This window comes from Marmota marmota, unplaced genomic scaffold, assembly GCF_001458135.2.
Source record: "Marmota marmota marmota unplaced genomic scaffold, marMar, whole genome shotgun sequence".
Classification (NCBI taxonomy): Eukaryota; Metazoa; Chordata; class Mammalia; order Rodentia; family Sciuridae; genus Marmota; species Marmota marmota.
The window spans coordinates 5,032,984-5,052,987 of record NW_025999863.1 but is presented as its reverse complement, the minus strand read 5'-3'; the positions used below and the strand labels follow the sequence as shown (position 1 = coordinate 5,052,987).

Below are 20,004 nucleotides of genomic sequence, written 5' to 3'. Positions count from 1 at the left end.
CTGTTGTCCATAAGTTATGGATAATATTTGGTGTTACTCTTTATACCGGGAAGGGAATATGAATGTATTTTTGGAAGGCAATAAGGAGAGGCTGATTTGTTCAAAGGTTGGTAATGTGGAACATGAAAACATTCTGCCACTTTTTTCACAAAAGAGAAGTTAAGAGATTTCTTAGCCTTTATGTTTGATATGTTTCAGACGTAATGTTGTTAACTGATATTCAGGTAAGACTCAGAAATAAAACATGAGAACTTTGTAGAAAGATATTTTTTAAAAGGGCAAAGATCAGATTCAGAAATAAAACACAATTTTTAAGAGTTGTCAAGAGGCCAGTCTCTCCTGAGTTAGGGCTCTGCCTCTCATCCTTCTCCATGTTAGGATGGCTCTGAAGTAGGCAGAGTTAAGCTTATCTAAAGTTGTGATCAAAGATAGATTTTTTGTTGTAAAGGTCACTGTGATCTCAAAGTAAACAGAGGATAGATATAATAATACAAAACTCAAGTAAGGTTTGGGTATATTGTAAAATATATTTAGGTTTGTAAAAGAGTTTTGTTTTTTTTTTTTGTTTTAAGTAAAACTTGTATGTAATTAAGTTGATAAATACCTGGGTCTTTGTAGAGACTGAATAGACACCAAAGATACATTTGTGTCCACTTTGTATTTTCCTTGTAAAACTTTATAATAACTGTTGCCTGTTGGTGTTTCACAGAAGTACTACTTCTAACAGAACAACCTGAATTAATTTGAGACAATAAGCCATCACCTATAGGACAGATAGAGTATAATACTGACTTGTAGCATTAATAATGACTCAAATTAAATGAAAGGGATAACTGTAGAAGTATAGATACTGAAGTTACAACCTGTTGCTCCCACTTGAAGACTGGTGAAACTGGCCTAGTGGATGTTTAAAACCAAAAGGTTGGAGACCAAAGTCAAGGAAGTAAAAGGGCCAAGGAAAAAGCAGCCAATATTTGGCCCTTGCCCTCTAAGGTCAGCCAGGACCCAGAGAATGACTCTGGTGAGTCCCCTGTTGTTAGGGTCTGTAAACAAGTCTGGATGGCGCCTGGCAAAATGCCAGAGGGAGTGGTTTGTGAAGTAACTCCAGCGAGCCATTAAGTGTGGAGATTTCTTATTGGTTGACTGATGTATCTAGTTTATGCTAATTAAGATAAGCTGTGTGGAATGTATAAATACCGCTCCTGTCCTACAATAAACGGCTTCCACTCCTGCTGTATCAATCTACGCAAGTTGCTCGTCACCCCCCGGTTATTTTGCCCAGCCAGCCGGGCTGCGGCACCCTGGTCTGCTGATCAGGGAGATCGGGAGAATACTAGGGAACAGGAAGCCAACCAGTGCACATTCTGCAAAGAGGAGGGTCATTGGAGAGGGAAATGTCTTCTTCCAAGAGAAGCCACATGTGGTCAGCAAGACTCTGACCCATCCTGGCCGATGGCACCACTGCTGGAGGAGAGCTAAAGGAGAGAAGAGGCTTCTCACACATCCCCCAAGAGTGATCTCTGAGGAACCTTGGCTGACTTTTTTAAGGGGGTGGGTGGGGTGAGTACCAGGGATTGAACTCAGTGACACTCGACCACTGAGCCCCATCCCCAGCCCTATTTTGTATTTTATTTAGAGACAGGGTCTCACTGAGTTGCTTAGCATCTCGCTTTTGCTGAGGTCGACTTTGAACTCATGATCTTCCTGCCACAGCCTCCCAAGCCACTGGGATGACAGGTGTATGCCACTGTGCCTGGCTTCAGCCGACTCTTAAGAATAGATAGAAACAAGGTCAGTTTTGACCAACTTGGTCTTAAATACCTGACAGGAGGGTATAGGCAAAGCACAGTCCCACATGGACATTTAAAAGGAAAAACAATTTTTTTAATGTAACTTAAGATATACACTGTGTCAGCTCTACCAAATGTGAGCAAAGATGGGGACTATAAAGGTAGGTTTTGTGTAGGAGTGCTTAACGATAACTATCACAAAAGACTCTAGTGACACAACTCTGTCCTGAGTCAATTTGAGACTGATCTCATAGACCTACAAATCTTCCTAACCTCCTACATAGATAAACTGGATCTGTTTTTCACTAGTACAATTATGAGTTACCGTCTTCATGGTTTTCAGAAACTGGCTGAAATAGTAATTAATTTTGGGCTAATTGTTTACCAAAAAATGCTTTGCTGTCTTGTTTATTGTTGTCTTAACCTGATCCCTGCCCTATGTATGCCTTTGTCCAGTTATCCACCAACGGACACTATGGACCTCTGGGCGGCTCTGAGGCTGAATACCCTTCACTGTCCACGCCCACCTGATAGAGAACAAGGACTTCAGATCACTCGCCCCAACTTCACCCTCTGTCAGCAGAAAGCAGCTTGGAGCGGTCGCTGCCCGTTTTCCACAGAAATGGAATGTAGACATCGACGTGGGGAAACGTAGCAGTGTCCACTTGATGCTTTGAGCACAGCCCTTGCTGCTCGGTCACTGCAACTTATTTATTTATTTTTTATACTTTCATTTTATTTATTTTTTATGTGGTGCTGAGGATCGAACCCAGAGTCTCGCATGTGCTAGGCGAGCGCTCTACTGCTGAGCCACAACCCCAGCCCCCCTGCAACTTATTTTTAAGATGGACATGTTTCTTTCTCTTCCTCTCTCCCTGCTCCTCCCTAATCTCTCCCTGTCCCTAATCTCAGGCAGAGTTAATCCTGTCCCTGAGCACATACCCACCACAGGAATGAAGAAATTCAGATTTGGGGATGGCACCGGATGATCTCAGAAATGACCATCTCTCCTATTAACCAGCAAGTTGCAACTCCATCAGAGAACCCCTGGAATGTAGCCTTTGAATCACCTCTTTAAAAAAACCCCGTTTCCCCTGATGGGGAGAATCACAGCCTCTAGAACAGGAGTGCCCTCTGCTACTCCTTTGCTAGCAAAGCAATGACATTTCTGTTTCCTTTTTCTCAAAACCGTGTCCTCCCTGTTGGCTTGGCATCAGGGACAAGGTCCAAGCTTTCAGTAACAGTGGCACAGCTGAGAGGGCTGGAGGCTCCCTGCAGCCTCCTCACTCTCGCTCTGGAAATATTTTTCCTTTGTGTGTTTCTAAGTCACATCTTGTATAATACACCAGGAAACGTAAGGGATGTGTCTTTTTTTTAAAAAAATACTTATTTTTTAATTGTAGTTGGATACGTTCCCTTTATTTTATTTATTTATTTTTATGGGGCTGAAACCCAGGGCCTTGAACATGCCAGGCAAGCTCTCTACCGCTGAGCCACATCCCCAGCCCCTGAGATGTGTCTTTCTGGAGTTCGGTGAGTCTTGTGTGAAATGATCAAACTTGAGAGGGGATTGTGGAAATCCCCACTTAGTGTTCATCTGGGCAGAACTGTGGGTACCTGGGTACCCCTCAATTCTGGCACCTGAGCTAAGTCAGTGTAGGGGTACTGAGTCCTCCAAGTCACAGAATCTGATGTCAACTGCAGGGAGCCAGTGTCAGAATGGAGGGTCGCTTGGCAGAAAATAAGCCCCCAGGCTCCCCGCCCTTCAGCCGTGCTGATCCCCAGGTGCCCTTCAGAAACAGCTTCCATATTAAATTCCATGTCCCCACTGTCAGTCCTCAGAGGTCTTGTTTCTTCGACTCTCTCTCGTTTTCGATTTCATGATTTCTCCTCTTATCTTCATCCTTCCTTCATCAGACTTGCTTTTCTTTGATTTTCCCATTCATTTTCAAGTTTCTTGAGGAAGGAATTTAAATTGTTGACCTGAGATCTTTCCCCTGACAAAGGATGAAATTAGACTAGTTGATGTAAGGATTTTGTCGGCTTCATGTTTAGTTCCAGAATCCTGCAACTCTCCGCCCCATGAATGGAGAATATGTGTCCCGACGGTGTTGCGAGCTGACCGTGGGCTGTGTGTGGACTTTGTCATCATTGCACCCTAGTGAACAGGAACATCTGGTGTCTGGGAACTTCCAGTGTAAGTTTGCCCAGAGACATTGGGAATCCTATTCCGCTCTGCCGTGTCCCACACGGCACCTGAGACGGGTGTGACCTGCCAAGAGGCCAATCAACCTGCTGACTGCAAGACATCAGGAAGCAAGACTCTGCCCTGGAAATCTTATCCCTGCCTTTGATGGACCCCCTTAAAGAAACCACTGGAGCCATCTCCAGCTCTTGTGTGGACTACATCTATCAGGAGCTCTGCCTTTGAAAATACATTTCTGACCCCCTTTGTCTTTTCTTCTTCACTAATTATTCTAGACTTTAATTTCTCAGGTGGCTTACACCCTCCTTGGCAGGAGGAAGAATACCCCAACAAGATGCTGACTGTCACCCCATATGATGGCACAAGCCATGCAGGTTGGTTTTATGGACAGAGAAGGGTGGGAGGGAAGCAGACACACACACACACACACACACACACACAAACACAAACACAAACACGAAAACAGAGAGTGGGTTGTTCCTTTCCAGCCTGATTCCTCTCCAGTTGCATTTTAGCAACTATGAATTTCCCTCTAGGCACTACGTTAGCTGCATCCTGCAAATTTTGATATATTTCTTTGATTTTTCATTCAGTTCTAAGTATTTTGTCTTTTGATGCATACTTTTGAATGTTGAATTATTTAGTAGAGTGTTGAGTTTAAAAGTTTTAGGAAGACTGGACAGTAGAGAATTAACCAATTAGTTTACTCAAGCTTCCTTCAGATCCATTTTTTTTTAATGTGTATAAGGATTAAGGCAAAAGGAATTTGAATAGCATACAGACTGAACTTAGTCTTATGAGAAGTGATTTATACAACTTAGCTTTGGCTTTATGACGGGGAACTTCAGCATGATTGGCTCCATTTTGACTTTTGGTCTGATATCACCAGCTGGCCGGACTGGTGATATGAGCGAGGTTCAAAGGAGCTGGCTCTATCAATAACTAAGAAAATGGTGAAGAAACCACGCAGCACACGAACATAAGTTTTTAAAACAGGACGGCTTGGTGACCCAAGGATCAGCTCCAGAGCTGGAAGGAGCAAGAGAGCGAGTACACCCGAAACCTTTGAATTATTGAGGAAAAGACATTCAAGAAAGTTCCACCCAAATAAGGAAAGGGATTGGGTTTCGAACGGTGGAGTCCTGCTTGGTGATGTCTTATGGACAGCAGATTGACTGGCATCTTGGAAAGCCACACCCATCTCAGTGTTGAGCGGGATCAAAGGCAGAGAGAGAGAAAAGGCACACCTATGTTGCACAGCTCAATCAGGCAGTAGCGTCAGGCCAGTCCCCTCATATGCTCAAATGTGCATAGCTCACACACACAGCCCATGGCTGGCTCGTGACAGTCTGATCAGTTCAGGCCTAGAACAAGAACATTTTAGCAACTATGAATTTCCCTCTAGGCACTGCTTTAGCTGTATCCTACAAATTTTGATATATTTCTTTCATTTTTCATTCAGTTCTAGGTATTTTGTCTTTTGATACATACTTTTTGAATGCTGTATTATTTAGCAGAGTGTTGTTGAGTTTAAAAGTTTTAGGAAGTTTCCTCTCATGTCTGCTACTGATTTCTCATTGGATTCTTGCTGTAGTCTGGACGTGAAGCCTTGCCCCAAAGCCTACATGCTAACGGCTTTGCAGCCAGGCCTGGATGCTATTGGGAGGTGGTGGATCCCTTATGAGATGGGACCCAGTGTGAGGTCTTTGGGTCATTGGTGTGTGCCCAGAGGGGACACACTTAGCCTTCTTTCTTTTGCCCTCATTGGCCATGAGGCAAACAGCTTTGCTCCACTATGTGCTCCCTGCAATTGCACTTGTCAACCATCAGAGGCCTGAAAGTGTTGGGTCCTCCGGATCATGGACTGGAACCACCAAAACCAAGAACAAAAATAAATGCTTATGTTGTTGTCACCTGACCATCTCAGGTTGTGGTTTTAATGGCCAAAATCTTAGTCACTCAGTTCCATTGTGATGAGAGAATGTCCTTGGGATGGTTCATCTGGGTTGTCAATTTGGTCAGATTGAGAGATGTCTAGGATTAAGAGGTGATTGGCATGTGGGACGGTGTGGGAGGCGGCCACTCTGAATGATTCACATTCTCCTTCCTTGAACGGAGAGGCTCTGACTGTCACTACATCTCATAGTGACCTGGACATTGCCTGGGTCCTGGAAGTTTGAGGACGTGTCTTCAGACGTAGGTGTATTGCCCATGGATTGAGCTACACCCACCTGTTCCTTTGTGATGTTACCCACTTGCCCTGTTTGGGATAGAATGTTCCATAGAAACTCCCTTTGTGGGTCCCCTTTTCTTTCTCTGCCTTTGGGGGTGGCCTTCCTAGATGTCAGTCAACCTGCTGACAGCAGACATCAGGAAGCTAGACTCAGCCCCCTGAAACCTGACCTCGGCCTCATTTGAATGGCTTCTCCTCAGTACAAGTGTTCAGCATGTGCTTGCTCGCTCTCTCTTTCTGCAGACCCTTAAGGTCAGAGGAGCCATCACAGGACCCCAAAGAAAAAGGTCCCTCTGTCTCTTGTGTGGTTATTTTGCACACCCAGTTCCCCTGGAGGGACCCTGAGTGTTTTAGTCGTGAGGAACGCGACAGGACGTCACACTAGTGGAGACCCGATGGACAGCACTGTCCAGAGGCTGGGGCCCCGATGGAACCTGGGCTGGAAGCAGGAGGAGGTCTCATGGATGGGAGTCTCATTCTGCTTGAGCAAGGGCTGCTGCTGTCACCCGTGGACACTGGAGTTGACTCCTTCCCTCTCCCAGGGTGGGCGCTCTTCAGTGGCTCTCCGGGGAGTGTCCAGGCTTTCGGTCTCAGCCCGGGACAACCTTACTGGTCCCTCTGGTGCTGAGGCTCCAGCTTCTCAGACTGAGAAGTTCCTTCCTTCAGCTGTCCAGCGTGCAGAGGGCCATGGTGGGACATCCAGCCTCGGACTGTGTAAGCCCGGCTAATAAGTCCCCTCTTATAATCATACACACACCTTATGGTCCTGTGTATCTAAGAACCTGAATATAATGGTTTTAAAATGATTTTAATTCATTTAAGTGTTTTATGTCCCTGGAGAGGGTCTCCCTTGGTGAATGTTCCATGGGCACTGAGAAAACTATAGTCTGTAGTTGGGTGGTTGTGTGTGTGTGTGTGAGATGCTTTGGGTTGTTTGTGGTTCTCTACATACAAAACACACTTATGGGTTTCTTTTCCTGCGGGGTATTTCTCCTACTCCCTAAAAGTCTTAGTCATCTCCAAGGTGGAAATCGATGTCATGTAACGAAGGGTCAGTTGGGGTGTAAGACCTGACACTAGGCCCTGTGTAATGTGCCTTGACATCTGGGGCCAAGCAGGAGGCCCTGGGATGGCCGGCCCACAGGCTCCCTCACCCTGCAGCTTCTGCCATCATGTCCCCTGGCCAAGCAACGCCTATTGGAAGGCAAGGCCTGGTTTCTGTTCCCCCTCCAGGGGTGAGTTTTAGTTCCCTGCCATCCGCAGCCATTCATCCCAGCCAATCCTGTCCCCGTGGGTCCCAGCATGCTGTTTGTCACCACGGAGTCGGACTCCCCACCCTGTGGTGGCTCACTGTTTCCAGATGCATCCTCCTGTGGTCTGCATGGTGGACACCATCCTGCCGCCTGTGCCAGGCAGGTATGGAGCGTATGTGGGGAGAGATCACTGTTACCTTGCCACCCCACAGTAGCGGCTGTACGTTCAGGCGTCTCTCCCCAGTGGGGTATTAAAACCCAACGGATGAGGACATTCTATGCGCTCTTTCCTTTGGTAAAGTGTCTGTTCAGATCTTTTGCCCTTTAAAATTTTTTTTTTTTTTTTTTACACTGGGGCTGTAGCTCAGTGGTAGAGCGCTTGCCTAGCATGTGGGAGGCACTGGGTTCCATCCTCAGCACTACTTGAAAATAAATGAATAAAATAAAGGTATTGTGTCCATTTACAACTAAAAAAATTTTAAAAGTGTTATTTCAATTGTGGCAAAATACGCAGAGCAGAGACTGTACCGTCTAAGGACATTTCTAAGTCTGCTGTTTGGGGACACCAAGCCCATTCCCAGGGCTGCACAGCCACCACTCGGCACTCATCCACAGAGCTCTTTGTTTCTCAAAATTGAAACTCTGAACCTTTGAACAACAGCTCCCTGGTTGTCCTTCCTTCAGCCCCTAAAGCCACGGTTCTATTTCCCGTCTCTGTAGAGGTGACATTCTAGGGATCAGCTAAGAGCAGAACCATTCTGTATCTGTCCTTTTGCGACTGGCTTACTTTGCTTAGCATAACGTCCTCGAGGATCGTCCACAGTGTGGCATGTGTGGCAATTTCCTTCCTCGTTCAAGGCTGACTAACATCCCGCTGTATGGTGCACGAAGTGTATCCATTTCTCCCTGAAGGACACTGGGTAGCTTGCACTCTTTGGCTATTGCATGTAATGCTGCAATAAATTGGTCATGCAAATATCTTTGTGAATCCTTGCTCTCAATTTTTCCAGGTATATGCACAGAATCAGGATTGCTGGGTTATATGCTAGTTGTATTTGTAATATTCTGAGGAACTGACGTATGTTTTCCACTGTAGCTGTGCCATTTTACATCCCCACCAACAGTGTGCAAGGGTTTTCATTTCTCCCTGAACGGGCCGACACTTGTCATTTCATTTAGTTTTGGGGAGATACTGGGGATTGAACCTAGTAGTTTTTTACTACTGAGCCACATCCCTGGTGCCTTATATGTTTTGAGATGGGGTTTTGCTAAGTTGCTGAGGACCTCACTAAATCACCGAGGCTGGTCTCGAACATGCGACCCTCCTGCCTCAGCCTCCCAAGTCGCTGGGACTACAGCCATGCCTGGCATTTTGTTATTTTTTATAGCAGTCACCCAACAACTTCAAGGTGATATCTCAGCATGGTTTTGATTGGCATTTCCCTAAAGATGCATGATGTAAAGCTCGTGTGTGCTTATTAACCCTTTGTGCGTCTTTAGAGATGTGTTATTCAATCCTCTGCCTATTTTTTATTTGAGTTATTGGCTTTTCTGTTCTTGATTTGAGCTTTTCTCCATTTTAAAACCAGCTGTCTTATTTTCCTTAGTTGGGTTTTAAGAGTTACAAGTGCACTTTGGATGCAAGACCTTCACCTTCACCTGTGATTTGCAAGTATTTTCTCTAGACCTGTGGATTTTCTTGTCACTCTTTTTTCCTGGGCCACTTGGAATGCTTCTGACCTTTCTCCAACAGGAAGGAGTGTGCTCAGATTCCTGATGGACACTGCTATCATGTAAGCACATCTCCTTCTACTTCTGGTTGACGAACAGTGAATAGCCAATCGATGGTACGTTTTGCTGAACGCTTTTGTGCAATGTGGTGAAACACTCAGGAGGATCTTCTGCTTTAGTTTATGGGATATATAAACCAGTTTTCTCATGCTGTTCATGTACTTGTGGAAGAGGTGTACTCCATCATGGTGCACGTGCCGAGTCACCCAGCTTCATCCCATCAGGGAGAATTGCACTGAAGCCTGCGCCCTGAATTGGAGGATGTGATGGGAACAGCTTTCCTCTCTAGGGTCTTCCACCAAATAATCCACGACCTCAGGGGAAAATATCAGATGAGCCAAATTGAGGGACGGTACACAAATGCCCGACCTGTGGTCTTCCAAATGCTCACAGTCATCAAAAACAAGGGATCAGTAAGATTGTCCCGGCACAGAGAATCCCGAGATGAGATGTGACTGTCTAGACACAAGGTGGCATCCTGGGTGGGATTTGGGAGCAGAAAAGGACATTAGGGACCAGATAGTGAAATCTAGAAAACCCACGAAGGTCACTGTGTGTGTCATAAATAAGAAATTGACCTGGGCACATTCACTATTTCTAACATGTTCTCTTAAGTAGAAGATCAACGCTAGGGGAAACTTGATGAGAGGACTGTGGGAAGCCTCTGCTCTGTTTTTGCAATATGACCACAAATCTGAAATTACTCTAAAATGAAGAATAAAGCCCAAATAAAAACAAAGTGAATAGAAGGTCAAAATCCTCACTATTTGATCGTGATGCATGCATTTCCTATTTTCTAATCAGAACATGACACACAAAGTCTTATATTTCTAGCTCTAGCATTTTATGTAGGAATACACCTCTGAAAACATCTCTCACATAAAAATGTGGTACATTTCCATCTCACAGGGACTTCTTGGTGTTCCTCCTGGCCAATCCCCACTCACCCCTTATAAGTAAACTCCATTTTGAGTCCACATCAAATGTCAGTCCTACCTGTTCTTGAAATCCATATAAAATCGAACCTCAGAGTACATACTCTTTATGTCTGAATACTTTTGCTCTTTTTTGACATTCATGTATTTGTTGCCTGGATCAGCAGGTTGCTTTTTAGTTGCTGTATAGCATTCCACTCATTGAATGGCAGGATTTTTAAAAAATATATTTTTAGATGTCGATAGACCTTTATTTTATTTATTAATATGCAGTGCTGAGAATCAAACCCAGGGCATCACACATGCTAGGCAAGCGCTCTACCACTGAGCCACAACCCTAGCCCCAGGATTTTTTGTTTTTATTCACCTGCTGGTGGCCTCCTTTTTTTTTTTTTTTTTTGGTCCCATTTGGGACTATTTTGAATAAAGCTTCTAGGCATCTTTTGGTTTCCTCCTTGAGACTATGTGACCCTCTTTGGTTCATGGTGTGGACTTGGAAGCAGAATCTCTGGGTTCAAATCCCAGCTCTGCTGTTCACCAGTGTGTGACCTTGGGGTCGGTTACCTGACCACATTGTCCCTCATTGTCTCTCAACTGTAAGGTGCAGGTCAGACCATCTACACAGCCTGGGGAGACTGGACTCGTGAGTCTAGGAAGCAGTTAGAAAGGAGCCTGGTCCGAGCAGCGCAGAGTAGACATGAGCCATGATGATTCAGCCCCGTCCCCGAAGCCAGCAGGGGGCACCCTCAGTGAGGACACCAGCAAGCTGAGGCAGCGAGTTCCTGGTTCTGTTGAAAGCACCCCATGACTTGGCCACACCGTGAGTGGACCAGTCCTTTCAGCTACGGGACCGGGCCACTCCCACTGCTGCCCGAGATTCCTGGAATATGGGGGGCCCATCCCTTTAGCATCTTCCAGGGCCCCTAGCCAGTTCCCTCTTTCTCTTCCTGACCTTCAGTCGATTCAGGGAGTGAGTTACAGGGGGTGGGAATAAAGGCTGAGATCCCAGCAGTCCTGGGCACTGAGAGACAGCGGTGAGCATGAGTGACTTCCAGGATGTGGACGCGCAGCAGCTGGGTCCCCTGGGTGAGGCTGGGCTGGGCCTCTGGGAGCTGGGAGGGGGTATGGGAGGCCAGCTTGGGTCTCAGCTGCCCAGGCTCTGGCTGACGCTCTGCCCGTGCAGACGAGGAAGAGCTGACAGCCAGCGGCGCCAAGTATTCCTTTCAACGCTTTGGATTCCGACCCACGGGCGGCCTCAAGAGCATTGCAGGTAGAGCGGGGCTGGGGTGTGGGCAGTAAAGGACAGGTCCACCCAGATGTCTGTGTCCTGGGGAGTTGGAGGCTGGCCATCTGGATTTTGTGTCCAAGGGAGGAGGAGATGGGGGGGTCTGGACTTCTGGGTTCTGGAGTGTGGCTCTGTATCCCTTGGTCCTGGGGAGATAGATACTGAAGGACTGGAGAACTGGGTCCTGGGGACTGGACCCTGATACTGGGGAGGTGGAGGCCAGGGACAGACTCCTGGATACTGGGGTAATAGAAACTGGGGTCTGAACCCCCGGGGTCTCGAGGAGGTGGATATAGAGGACAGGACCCCACTGGTCTGGTGAGGGTGGAGGCTGAGTGCATTCTTGGGTTCTGGAGAGGTGGAAATGGACTGGATATTCGGGTTTTGTGGAAACAGAGGCTGAGGGTCTGGTTTCTGGTCCTAAGGTCGTGGAGGCTGGGGACTGGACTGCAGGATCTTGGCAGTGCAGAATGGGGACCAGGGTCCTGGGTCCTGGGGAGGTTGAGGCTGAGGACTAGGCTCCTGAGTGGACTCCTGGGTAGTGAGAGTGGACGTTGAAGACTTGATTCTCGGTGAAGGCTGACGGTCTTAACCCCTGTGTCTTGGGAAGACTGAGGCTGGAAACCTGGACACCAGAGTTTTGGGGTCCTTGAGTCTGGGGGAGCAGACTACAGGGTCCTGTGGAGGTGAAGGTTGAAGGTCTGGATTCCTGGGTTCTAGGGGGGAGGAATCTGGGAACTGGACTCCTCGGTCCTGGGGAATTGGAGGCTGGGGACCTCTGGGCTGTGGACAGCTGGAAGTCATGGGACTGGAATCTTGTGCCCTGGGAAAGAGGGGTTTGGGGCCAGGCTGTCCTGGGCCAGGCTGAGGCAGGGACGCTGGCTTTCCGGGCCACCCATCCTTCTCTCTGGCAGGGTTTCTGGGCCGTGGCCACATCCCCCTGGTGCCGAAGCTGCTGTGCCTCATGCTCCTGGCCGGGATCCTGATGGCCGTCCTTGTCAAAGGTCAGGGAAGGCCCAAGGGCTGGGGCAGCTGGGTGTGGGAGGGAGGTGGGCTGAAAGCCGGGACGGGGTCTCTCAGCGGCTTCTCGGCACTTCTGAGGGCCGAGGAGGAACAGGGAGCTACAGGGGGAGGGTCCTGGTTCCACTTCCCCTTGAGGTCCAGCCTTCTCTGGGTGTCAGGGTTCTTCATCTTCAAATGGGATTGAACGAGATGTTGTCCCTCAGAAACTGTGTCCCTGGGAACCCAGTGCAGGCCATGACACACAGTAGGTATTCAATAAGTGCAATTTTTTTCTCTCTCTCTCTTTTGGCCCAGTCTCCAAGCTCTCCCACTTCTATGAGCAGAAGAGATCGAAGCAGGAGGACATCTACCAAGAGCTAACCCAGGCGGAGGCTGAACTGGGTGAGTGACAGGAGAACAGGGTCCCCAGGCTTCAGAGGGTCTGGGTGGCGCAGCCTGAGTCACGGGCCAATTCTGAGCCTCAGTTTCCTCAACCAAGAAATGGAAACAAACGGGAAGGTGACAACATCCCTCGCTGCCCACAGTAGGCCAGGCGCACAGTGGGCACCCAGTGAAGCCAGTCTCCTGGTCTCTGTCTGAGTGCTGAAGCCCCTACTTCTCCCAGTCTGGAGGAGACCATGCCAGGACTCCTGGGTTCTCCTGGGGGGGAGAGGTCCAGGGAGAGGGGAGGGAACAGCCATCAGATGCAGTGGAAGGAGCCCCCAACTCTCAGGGCTGGAAGGCGGGGCAGACACGGGAGCTTGGCCTCCCAGCACGGGTCCTGACCCTCCCCCCCAACAGACCACCTGTGCCGCCCCTGCCCCTGGGACTGGACGTTCTTCCGAGGACACTGTTACTTCTTCTCCAAGTCCCAGCGGAACTGGAATGACTCTGTCACCGCCTGCCAGGAAGTGGGAGCCCAACTAGTCATCATCAAAAGTGCTGAGGAGCAGGTGTGTCTGGTGGGGGTCCCTGTTCTGGCCTGAGCATGCATCTGGTCCCTGGCCACCTGGGAGGAGGTGGTTGGTTAGGACACATTTTCGGGACCATTTAGGGGGAGGAGGAGGAGACTCTGAATGAGAGGGTTCTAAGACCTTACATAGGAGACACACACAGTTCTGGAAGTGGCTGAACGCTTTGGGGGTCACCTAAATTGTGAGTGGTCCCTGGTGTCGTGCTAGCTGGTGTTTAGCAACCTGGTCCCTTTGCCATTTTCCCTGGCGTGAATTTTCCACTGTTACTTTTGGATCGAGCTGGGCACCACTCGATACAGAACATGCCCTGCATGGAGGCCGGGCGGGGGTAAATTCCTGGGAATCATGCTCAGAACTCACAGGACGGTGAACATGAGGTGTTGCCAAGTGTGTGCGATGTGAGGTGGCTCTGTGCATCGTGTGCACAAGTCCAAATACACCTGTCCGTAGCGCACACATGTGGGAGGGAGTCAGACCTCCTGAGCACACCTGGGGGCTGGCTGGTGCACGAGAAGGCTGAAGGTCAGACTGCAAGCAGAACTTGCCATCAAGACATTGGTGAGACACTCGCTGGAACTTGGGGGTCTGAGCTCCCTCCTGACTCCTCCTCTCCCCTCCAGAACTTCTTGCAGTTGACTTCTAAGAATAAAGGCAGCACTTGGATGGGACTGTCAGACCTGAATAAGGAAGGCACGTGGCTCTGGGTGGATGGGTCACCTCTGTTTTTCAGGTAGGTCCTGGAGAAGGGCATTCCCCAGAGAGAGGGCTGGGTTTCCCAAACTCTGCCCTGAGCTCCCCCACGCTGCCCTCTAGGCCTAAGAGCGTGGCATTTACTGAGACAAGGGAGGGGTCTTGAGACCCACGTTAAGGTGGGAGGGCGGCCTCATAAACCCCCCTGTCAGAGATGTAGGAGGCTGTGGATCTGCACGAAGTCTGCAGCCAGGGTTGGTGATTTACAGTAAAGTGTCTGAGTAGGAAGCCTGAGGCTTCGTAAGACCAGCCAGTCTGGGGCTCTTGTCACTGGAAGGGTGACTTGTTACACTCAGATCCCAAGTGAGGGCACACACAGCCTGCCCCGGGGAATTACCCAAGAGTGTGCCAAGGTCTGCCAGGAGACAAAGGGCGAGACACTGTGGGAAGGAACAGTCATTGTGGTGTTCACGGGAAGAAACAGGCAAGCTGGGCTAAGCAGGCTTGGTGGTGGCTGGTTCAGATCACCAGTGGGCTCTGGGGTGTAGATGTTGTCCCTGGGTGTATTGTACCAGGCCCGGGGGAGGTGTACAGAGGCCCAGAGTTCAAGACCACAGTAAGGGAGGCGGTTGGGATGTGGAGTCTCGGCTGGTTGGTTGGTTCTCATCCTCAAGCATGGGGGACAAGGGGCCTTGGGGTCCAGAACTAGACTCATCTATCTGCCGTAGGCCTGAAGGGAAGCGGGGAGAGCGTCCAATGTCCCGGAGCAGGAACGGGGCTCCTCGAGTGGGGCTGGGGCGGAGGTCACGCTCGTCTGGCTTGCAGATTCATGAAGTTTTGGAACGAAGGGGAGCCCAACAATCACGGGGAGGAAGACTGCGTGGAGTTCAGAGGGGACGGCTGGAATGACAGCAGATGTGACCTTGAGAAATCCTGGATCTGCAAGAAGTCTGCAGGCTCCTGTTCCCACAAGTGAAGGCGGGTCTCTCCCCAGGCTCCACCACGGCCCCGTCCACCCTCCTGATCCCGCGAGTTCCTCCACAGGCCTGTGGGCATCGCGAGCTGAGCAAGACTCTGAGGCTCTTCTGTCACATTCCTCCTCTCCCAGGGGACTGACTGGACATGGTGCTTCTTCCTCCTTTGCCTCTGGGTTCCCCTTGGCTTTGAGGTTGTGGTTGAGAATCTATTTTCTGTTCTAACGTAGCAGCTGCTGGCTGCTCAAGAGCGAATATCCAGGAGATGAGGGTTGATAGGAAGGAATCAGGTTTACTCCTCATCTGGCACCTTGGAAGAGGGAGGGGGCCACTGTCCTCAAAGCACTAACCTGGGGAGCACAAGAGCTTTTATAGGAGGGAAAAGAGGGACCTTGAGACGGCGGGCAGGAAGGGTGCATGCTGAACGGAGTTTCCATCACCTGGCGGTGGGGGGGGGGTCTCCATTTTCTCCTCTGGCTGGACATGGCAATAAACCTCAACCTCTCGGGGTGTTTCTTTTATTGAAATGTACGTATTCCTTTTCTGCAAGTTGAAGACATTTACCTGATTTGTGTTAGTTGATGCATAGAAATAAAAGACTAAGCACTGACATCACAAAGCTCCCCGGGTGTTTGGGGTTCTGTAAACGGAAAGCAAGATTTCCCCAGCAATGAACATTATGACCACTCAGCAGGGTGGGGGTTGCTTTCCTTTAGAAGTTAGAACGCAGGACCAAGGGGAGGAGGCCTGATGCTTACGAACGGATCAGGGAGGGGAAACCCTTTGTGGAAGGAGAAAGTGACAATATCTGCCAAAGACGACTCCCAAAGAAGTGGCCCTGGTCCAGTTTAATAGAGTGACAGGTGGGAGATGCACTCAGGGGCTGGCTGTGTCCATTAATGCACCGCCTTCCTTGCTGAGACCAGAGGGTGTGCATGGCCATGTGTAGGTGCTGCCTCATCCCCTGGGGCTCTGAATGGCTTCCTTCACCACTCTACTTCCACCCGTCTCCCCTGCACCCATCTGCTCGGCACTTTCCTTTACTGCTGTAGCTCCTCTTGCAGGTTGGAAACACCTGGGAACTCATTCTCCCTGTCAATCAATGAGTCTCAGCAGGTGCGGCCCCTGTGTTAGAAGTACCCGAGGACTGAGGAATCAAACAGGTGCTTGGATGCAAGGCGAACTTTGCTTCTGCAGAAGCACCTGCTACTGATGAAGTGCTTCTGACAAAGTCCAGCCAGCAAGCCTGCTTGGGTGGGCCATCCACCTGTTTTTATCCACAATGAAGCTCCGCTCCTAGCTCTGATAGGAGGAGCTCAGGATCGTAATCTACAGGATTGGCCAGTTTTAAAATTGGGGTGGGCGAAGGGCAGGGCTATGTTAAAATGGCTACCATTGCATCTTATGTCCCCAGGTAAGGCTAAATACTATATTCTGAAGATGGACCTCTGGACCCTCTGTTCGTCAGCCCCTTCCTGTCTGGACTCTCCCACAGGGAGTTGCCTTCTCCAAGGTTTGCCTCCCTCCTCCTGGTACAGCTCATGGGGTTGTAGGACAAGGACAATCTGGCCATGTTGGGCCAACATGGGGACCTACTGAAAGGCCATTCAGGCTCCGGAGCTCCCCATGTGGTCAGCTGTGGCCCTGCCAGACCTCCTCTGCTGGTCATTTCCCTCTGACCATGCCCATTCCATTCCTGTGGCATCATAAGAAAAGCTATTTGGTCTTTGGGTTTTGACCACATTGGACTCAGGCCAATAAGGTGAACTACAGTAGGGCTTGGGGCTGGTAACCAGAAAGAACAAATAGTCGATTTGAAGGTGAAAAATGCCAGTCCCCTTTTCCCCGCCAATCTCCAGGCTTAGGGCAGGTTGGAGATCGACCTCTATAAAAACTCTTGAACAAGAATGGGCAAGTCCCAGGCTGGCGACCCGGGGGAGCTGGAGAAGACCTGGGAGCTCTGGTAACTCCTTCCTCTCGTCCCTGGTCCGTGACTCTCTCGTTTGTGTGTCCGGGAGTTTGGCCTTTTGTAATAGATGAACACATAGCAGCAGAATGAGTTCCGAGTTCTGTGACTCTGGTGTGAAATTACTGAGTCTGAGAGGGGATTTTGGGAATCCCCCATTGCTGAGCACCCCTTGTTCCTGCCTTCTGAACCAGATTAGCCTGTTGGGACTGAGTCCTCCAACTCACAGGACCTGAGGACAGCTCCAGGTACCTAATATAAGCAGGGAGATTTGCTTGGCATCAAAAAATCCCCCTACTCAGCCATGAATGGGCCGGCAGGGAGGGACAACTCATAAAACTCATAAAACATCCCCGGTGAGAAAAACTATTGTTCCAAGATCCTATCACACTCCACCAGGTGGCCTGGACCCTCCCTTGTCACCTCAACTGCCACCACCCCCAATCACCCTGGCAACCAAAACATCAAAGAGAGCTTGCTGAGGGCTATTCCGAGGGTAATGAATGATCAAGGGGGCAGGAGATTGAGGCAAAAACAGGGGACCCAATTTCCTTAAGGACTCCAACTCCCGGAGCTCCAGCCAGCCTCCCCTGGAGGCCGTCCCTGCTGTCACTGTAAGACATGGAAAATGACAAACCCCCGTGTAGTGTGGCCTGGGAGGAGGGAGCGAGCAAGAGGGGCAGCACATGGATACCATGGCTCCTTTCCCAGTACAGCCTTTCCTAGTGACAGGCCAATCCCTGGGAAGGAGGAAAACACCATCCAGGGACCAGACCATCCCCGGGAAGGAGGTATCCATGCAGCCTAGAATGAAGGTCTCTGGGAGGAAACCAAAGGACTGATTCTTCTCCCAATAAACCCTTTCCCAGTGACAGTACAATGGGACCCCAAAGGGAAAGAGAGAAGCACTGAACTCTGACCCAGACCCTCGGTTCTTCCCCCCCCCCCCCCGAGTAAAAATATTGCCCGGTAAAAACAAGCTTCAGATTCTCACAAACCTGTGGTGCTGAGACTCGAACCCCGTGCCTGACACACTCTGGGCAAGCTCTCTACTACTCTAGCCCACCCTCCGGCTTGCTTTTGGTTTGACTTTCCCATGATATTTTAAGTTTCTTGAGGAAGAAATTTAAACTAAGGGCTTGAGATCTTTCCTCTATCAAGGATAAAACCAGGCAGTTTGATTTAGAGATTTGGTTAGCTTCATGTCGATTCTAGAAACCTGCAACTCTCAAGTCCATGAGGTATAGATGGTGTTCTGATGGCAGAAGCTACATGGGTTGGTTCTAAGGACAGAGAGGGGCGGGAGGGGAGCAGACACAAACAACACAGAGTGCCTTGCTCATTTCCAGCCAGATTACTCTTAAGATGGGGAGAGAGGACAACAGAGGACTAAAGATTTGTTTATGTGAGGTTCCTTCAGGTGCCCATTTTTGTGTAAGCATTAAAGCAGAGGGAACTTCCATATCATAACGATTGAAACTAGCCCATTTAAAAAATTTGGACTTTATCTTTCTTTCTTTTTTTTTTAAAGATTTCTTTTTTAGTTGTAGATGGACACAATACCTTTATTTTGTTTATGTGGTGCTGAGGATCGAACCCAGTGCCTCACACATGCTAGGCGAGCGCTCTACCACTGAACCACAACCCCAGCCCCTGGACTTTATCTTCCTGATATTGACTTCTTGGCATTAGATAAACAGCTGAATTTCAGCTTCATGAGAAGAAACTTTAGTCTGAGTGGTTCCATTTTGTTTTTTAGTCCTGTTGATTCAGGCCTAGTATAAAAGCATTTTAGTGCTATGAATTTCCCTCTCATCACTACCTTAGCTGCATCCCACATTAATGATTCTACATATCCGTTGACAGACACTGGTTGCTTCCATATTTTGGTTCTTGTGAATAATGCTGCCAACGACATGGGTATACAAAAATATTTTTGAATATTTGCTGTTGTCTTATTAGCTATATGCACAGAATTGTGATTGCTGGATTATGTGGTAATTCTATTTGTAATTTCTTGAGAAACTGACATATGTTTTCCACCATTTTACTTCCCCACTAACACTCTACAAAGGATCAAATTTCTCCACATTCTTCCAAAATTTGTAATTTTGTTATTTTTATAGCTACCATCCTGTAAGTACAAGATGATGTCTCATTGTGATTTTTTAAAAAATATTTTTAGCTGTAGATGGACACAATACCTTTCCTTTGTTTATTTAGTTTTTTTATGTGATGCTGGGGATCAGACCCAGCGCCTCATGCATGCCAGGCAAGTGCTCTATCCCTGAGCCACAACCCCAGCCCTCGTTGTGATTTTGATGCACATTTCCCTGATGATGATCCCATGTTGAACACCTTTTCATGTCCCCACTGGCTGTTTGCGTATCTTCTTTGGAGACAAGTGCACTCAGGTCCTTTGTCTCTTATTTGAGCTACTTATTTTTCTGTTCTTCAGTTGTACTTTTTCTCATTTAAAAACTAGTGTGCTGTGTTATTTTCTTCTTCTTGGGTTTTAGGAGTTGTGCACACATTCTGGGTGTGAAATCAGTATGATACATGATTTCCAAGCATTTTCTTCTAGTCTTTCGGGTTTCACTTCATTTTTCTTTTCAACATCAGTGGAAATGGTTTTTAAAGTTTCTCCAGTAGGAAGAGGTTGGCTGTGGGTTCTTGATGGACACCACTATCACATTAAGGGCCATTTCTTTCCTTCTTCCTCTCCTTTCTTTACTTCTCCTCTCCTTTCCTTCTCTTCTCTTCTCTTCTCTCTTCTCTCTTCTCTTCTCTTCTCTTCTCTTCTCTTCTCTTCTCCTCTTCTCTCTCTCTCTCTCTCTCTCTCTCTCTCTCTCTCTCTCTCTCTCTCTCTCTCTCTCTCTCTCTCTCTCTCTCTCTCTCTCTCTCT

At 48.5% G+C, this 20,004-nt stretch overlaps 1 protein-coding gene across 3 annotated transcripts; it reads left to right on the top strand.

Moving 5' to 3' along the window:
- Positions 1 to 11,028: 11,028 nt before the first annotated feature.
- Positions 11,029 to 15,658, top strand: LOC107157561 (CD209 antigen-like protein C). Of its 3 annotated transcripts, none has more exons than XM_048813201.1 (7): positions 11,033 to 11,294; positions 11,392 to 11,478; positions 12,408 to 12,497; positions 12,811 to 12,897; positions 13,297 to 13,448; positions 14,090 to 14,199; positions 14,888 to 15,658. In XM_048813201.1, exons 1-7 carry the CDS (start codon positions 11,249 to 11,251, stop codon positions 15,066 to 15,068), a joined length of 753 nt encoding a protein of 250 aa, XP_048669158.1. In that variant the 5' UTR covers positions 11,033 to 11,248; the 3' UTR covers positions 15,069 to 15,658. The 3 variants fall into 3 exon arrangements, with proteins under 3 accessions (XP_048669165.1, XP_048669158.1, XP_015359399.1); XM_015503913.2 differs by having other exon boundaries at positions 11,041 to 11,294; positions 14,985 to 15,658; XM_048813208.1 differs by lacking the exon at positions 12,408 to 12,497 and having other exon boundaries at positions 11,029 to 11,294.
- The last annotated feature ends 4,346 nt before the right edge of the window (positions 15,659 to 20,004 follow it).

Coding starts and splice junctions, on each gene's coding strand:
- LOC107157561 (XM_048813201.1), top strand. CDS start 11,249: ATGAGTGACTTCCAGGATGTGGACGCGCAGCAGCTGGGTCCCCTGG. Junction 13,449..14,089: donor TCAAAAGTGCTGAGGAGCAG/GTGTGTCTGGTG, acceptor TCTCCCCTCCAG/AACTTCTTGCAGTTGACTTC. Junction 14,200..14,887: donor GGGTCACCTCTGTTTTTCAG/GTAGGTCCTGGA, acceptor TATCTGCCGTAG/GCCTGAAGGGAAGCGGGGAG.